Below are 4573 nucleotides of genomic sequence, written 5' to 3' on the forward strand. Positions count from 1 at the left end.
ATATGCTGTAGGTCGGAGGTCGTGTACCTCTGTGGATGTAAGTATCGTCTGTCTATTTTCTAGGGCTGACCCCTATTAGTCGACTAATCGGTCGAAAGGAGCCGTAGTCGACTGGCCAACCTCTTAGTCGAATATAAACTGCCTACAAAAACAGGCACAGAGGCACTGAAAGAGGATTTCACCCGTCTAATGAACACACTAGACTAGACAAATATCAAGATGTATCCATCAGTGGACCAATTGCATGCTTTTGCAGAGGACAAGAAGCCTTCAGTCGACTCCTTCAGACATTAGCCCAAAATGGAATGATACAAAAATAAAATAAAATAAAATATATATTTTAGTTGACCAATAGTCGACGAATGGCAAATTTTGGCCAATCATAGTCGACCATCCAAATCCTTAGTCGGGGACAGCCCTAACACACACACCCCCATCCACATTGTGCTCTCTCTCTCTCTCTCTCTCTCTCTCTCTCTCTCTCTCTCTCTCTCTCTCTCTCTCTCTCTCTCTCTCTCTCTCTCTCTCTCTCTCTCTCTCTCTCTCTCTCTCTCTCTCTCTCTCTCTCTCAAATGGGATCACCAAAACAGGAAAGAAAGCGTTTGTCTTTTGCTGCAAGAGTGCTGCGAAATGGAAATATTTACTGTACATTCTATTTAATTGATTAGTTTATTTAGCAGGGACAATGCAATAGAAAACACTGCCAGGGTTAGGGTTCGATTCCCACAGGGGGCCACCCGTGCGAGAAATTGTACACAACATGCATGGTACTGGAGATGCTTTTCATAAAACAACAGCAAATGGCACATGTTAGGTCTATGTATTGTTTATGAGGACACACAGGGGGGGGGGGGGGGCAGTATGCATTGTACAGTACATTACTACCCTGCTTCTCTGCATGCCAATAACTCCCAGAAGTCCAAAGTACAATATGTGTGTGTGTGTTTGTCAGCATGTCAGCAGCTATAGCATGTCCCAGCACATGTTCAACTCAACAGAACGTGTCTCTGCAGCAGCTGCAGCAGACGGCAGGGGGGACCCTGAGCTCTGAGCTGTGCTGTCTGGGACCACAGCAGAGATATACACTTCACTGTTTACCCTCCACATGGGCAGGACTTTCCTGCTATATCCCCTCCAATCAAAAGATCCATCACTGGGGTTCAAACGATATGAAGTGAGCTGATTGGTTGATGAATAAGATCTGGGGCTTTTAGCCAATTAGGCTGATTAGCAGAAGTTTACTTCCCTGATTGAAACTAGTGCACCGAGCACTAGTGACTCACTTGAGTGTTTGGAAGGGAGGTTTGTTTAAACACTATTCTGTTCATCACTGTTGTTATCACTGGAGAGCACTACTACACTACGTTATGGTTTTATCCGACGGCAAGCGGTGCTTCTCAGGTAGGGGGTTTTCATCGGATTTCTGCTTTGCAATATGGTAATCTAGCAATCGGTGATTCCCTGCATGTGTGGTGAGGTGTTGACGTTCCAACTTCCCAGTGCTATGAGGACTCTGTGCTGTAGATGCAGTATTTCAGAAGTACTGTTGCAAATAATACGTTGGTTACATAACTAGTATTGATGTACTTCTGATTTTATACTGTTTTTTTTTATAGTCATATATGGGGGTTTTGTACGCTTGTTTGATTCAGTTTTTATATCCCATCATCAATCAGGCTCATTTTCACGTCAGCTCTCCTTGATGTCTATAGTGTTGACGGGGAATAGTCATCAGACAGGACCAGGGGGGGGCCTGCATTCTTCAGGTTGCCCCCCCCTTGTGGCAGTGGTTGACGAGGTCATGCCTATGGAAAGTGGGTAACGTGAAGCCCCTTATGCCACCCTGCCGACCATACTCTGGAGGCTGACGAGGCCGAGGGCAGAGCTGCTGGAAGGAGATCGTAGCAGGTCACCACTAGAGAGACGGAGAGGCCAGGGTGAATAGACACAACAGGAAATAAGGAAAGGCTCGCAAAGACCCGGCTGGTGGTCATGGCTAGTAGAAGTATCTTTGTTTTGTTGAAATGCATTTTTTTTTTAACATAGAAAATCGATCACATTATTTCCTTTTCATCTCGTTTCCTTTTCATCTCGGTTTCAGGTTGGGGGGTGTGTTGTCTCCTGTGAGGTTGTAGGGGTAAGGCTTATAGGTTAAGTGCTAGGTTTACAAATGGTGAGGTTAAGGTAAGAGTTAGGTTTATAAACAAAGTTATGTTTAAGGTGGAAAAACGTGCGTATGTAACCGGTGTCGTATTGCTCTGCGTTGTGTTTTCGATTCGACCCCTAGTTAAGGGATCGCCCTGAGTGGGAGTTGAACCCCGGTTCTCCCGCGCCGCTTCTTGGTCATGTGTCTGGACGCACTCTGGGGGAGTGAGTTTACTTGCAGTACCGCTTAACGTCCACAGCCACTTCACCACACTGTCCATCGTGACTGTGGATAGACACGCGGTACCTCCGTTCAGGGGTGTAGCTCCAGATTCTGGGCCCCATGAAAGAATGTATTTGTAGGCCCCCAGTGAATGCGAGCGCGCGTAAGCGGATTTTTTTTTGCCATTTTTTATTGATGAAAACTCATAATATGGTTTTTACCTATACATTCGGATCAGCAGTTCAGCACCTGCACTGTTGGTGGGTGAGCCTAGTAAAGGATGTCGCATTGCGTTCATCTTCAATGAATGGACCAATGCAATAGTCTACCAAAGCCCCCCTCTCTCTCTATATATCTCACACACACACACACACACACACACACACACACACACACACTTCAGAAACAAACATAGTATCAATGAGAGCATCAATAATACACCTGAGTGATGTCTAGTAAAAAAAGAAAAACATTTTTTTTTGGGCCCCCCCCCAGTGCTGGGCCGTTGGAATCATCCTAAGCTACCCCCCCCCCCCCCCCCCCCCAGCTACGCCCCTGCCTCCGTTACATGTATATACCTACTAGCCATGAGCCAGTGAGTGGTACTAGAGATGGAGAATGTCAGGGAATGTGCTGTGTGGGGGGGTGGCCTGCTGGCTTCTTCCTGCATCCGACACGGTGGTGCTCCTCTCTCTCTCTGCAGGCAGCGAGGCCGACTTCAGCTCCTCCAGCAGCGGCAACCTGAGGCACAAGGAGCGGCTGGACTCCAGTTCCACCGGAAGGAAGACGTCGTCCTGCAGGTATGCTGCCCTGTCGAGGCTAACCGCAGTAACTCGATAAAAAAGTCAAAATTTAGTTATGAGTGAAATTGAAATTGTCAAATGTTTTATCTTGTGACCAAGTTTCAGATGTTAATGTCGCTCAGTTTTGGAGATATGGGGTTTTAAAAACTGCAGTAACTACAAAATCACACTCAAAAACCCAGGCAGACCGCAGTAACTTCCAAACAGTGAAACTGAGAAAAATGGCTTTAAAAGTGTTTTGACTTGCCATCCAAAATGTGTTATAGGTAGATGGATGATATAGTACCCAGATTTAACATGTATTAATGAAGAAGTAATCTTTAGGCATACAAAAATATGACGTAATTATTTTAATTAACTCCAAAAAAGCAGATGCTGCACTCTGCTGCACGATTTCCTTAAATAATTATAGAGGTAATGTACAGGCAAAGTGCAGTAACTTCAAATACAATGTTGTTTTCCCTCCAGCTTTCATAACTTAACCTAGCTATTTTGAAAATGAAATTTAACACCTGAATATATTGGAATGATGATGATCCAAATAAAATGGCTAGGTTAAGTTATGAAAGCTGGAGGGAAAACAGTATGGACAGGCTTTGGTCTGTATCACCGCTTCAGTTTGGTTTATTCATGTATTCCCAAGTTTCCCTACAATTTCACTGTGCAATAGTGCTCATTTGCCTTTTAATGTATTGATCTATTTGACTGCTGCTACCTTTTTAACTTGAGTACCGATTTTATTGTTTGTCCACGTTTTTAACGTTTTGTCAACTGTAATGTCGACTGAGGGCTATTGGTTACCTGAATTTCCCCCAAGGGGATCAATAAAGTATCCATCTAATACAAATATTAACATCGGACAGAGGTGGCTTGTGTTTTTTAGAACCATGCAGACTTGACCGTCGTTGTCTTTCTCCAGACTGGACTGATGTAGGTTTGTTTTGCTTTATCGAGGTATTGAAGCAGTCGGGACATGTTTTTTAATACTGTGTTCTTCTCCTCCCCTAACGTGACATAGTCGCGTTTCCCGCATCAGGCCCTACCCAGTGTTCAAGCCAGCGGGGATCCCCACAGCCAATCACGACTCGGAGCTTTACGCTCCCTACAGGACCCCTCCCAGAGCTCTCTCCTCGACCAATAGCAGCAGTGCCTCCAGTCCCGCCTCCAGGTAAATAAATCTATAATATGGCTGCACCAAATACCGGTACGGTATAATATCAATCTGATACCAGGCTAAAATGGGCTATCTGAGAATTTCCACCAATACTAAAATGCACTACAGACCTTTATTAACAGACTAGTCTGTCTGCACTACAGACCTTTATTAACAGACTAGTCTGTCTGCACTACAGACCTTTATTAACAGACTAGTCTGTCTGCACTACAGACCTTTATTAACAGA

The 4573-nt window shown here is 44.7% G+C and overlaps 1 protein-coding gene across 1 annotated transcript in view; it reads left to right on the forward strand.

Annotated features, from left to right (window-relative positions):
• The window catches only part of sybu (syntabulin (syntaxin-interacting)), a gene marked incomplete at both ends in the record, with an annotated part of 9426 nt that overhangs the window by 2593 nt on the left and 2260 nt on the right, over positions 1–4573 (forward strand). Inside the window, 2 exons of the mRNA XM_084335917.1 lie at positions 3072–3168; positions 4190–4339. Coding sequence (XP_084192043.1) covers positions 3072–3168; positions 4190–4339 — 247 coding nt within the window. The remainder of the gene's footprint in view (positions 1–3071; positions 3169–4189; positions 4340–4573) is intronic.

Source organism: Notolepis coatsorum (genome assembly GCF_963971535.1).
Source record: "Notolepis coatsorum genome assembly, chromosome: 19".
Lineage (NCBI taxonomy): Eukaryota > Metazoa > Chordata > Actinopteri > Aulopiformes > Paralepididae > Notolepis > Notolepis coatsorum.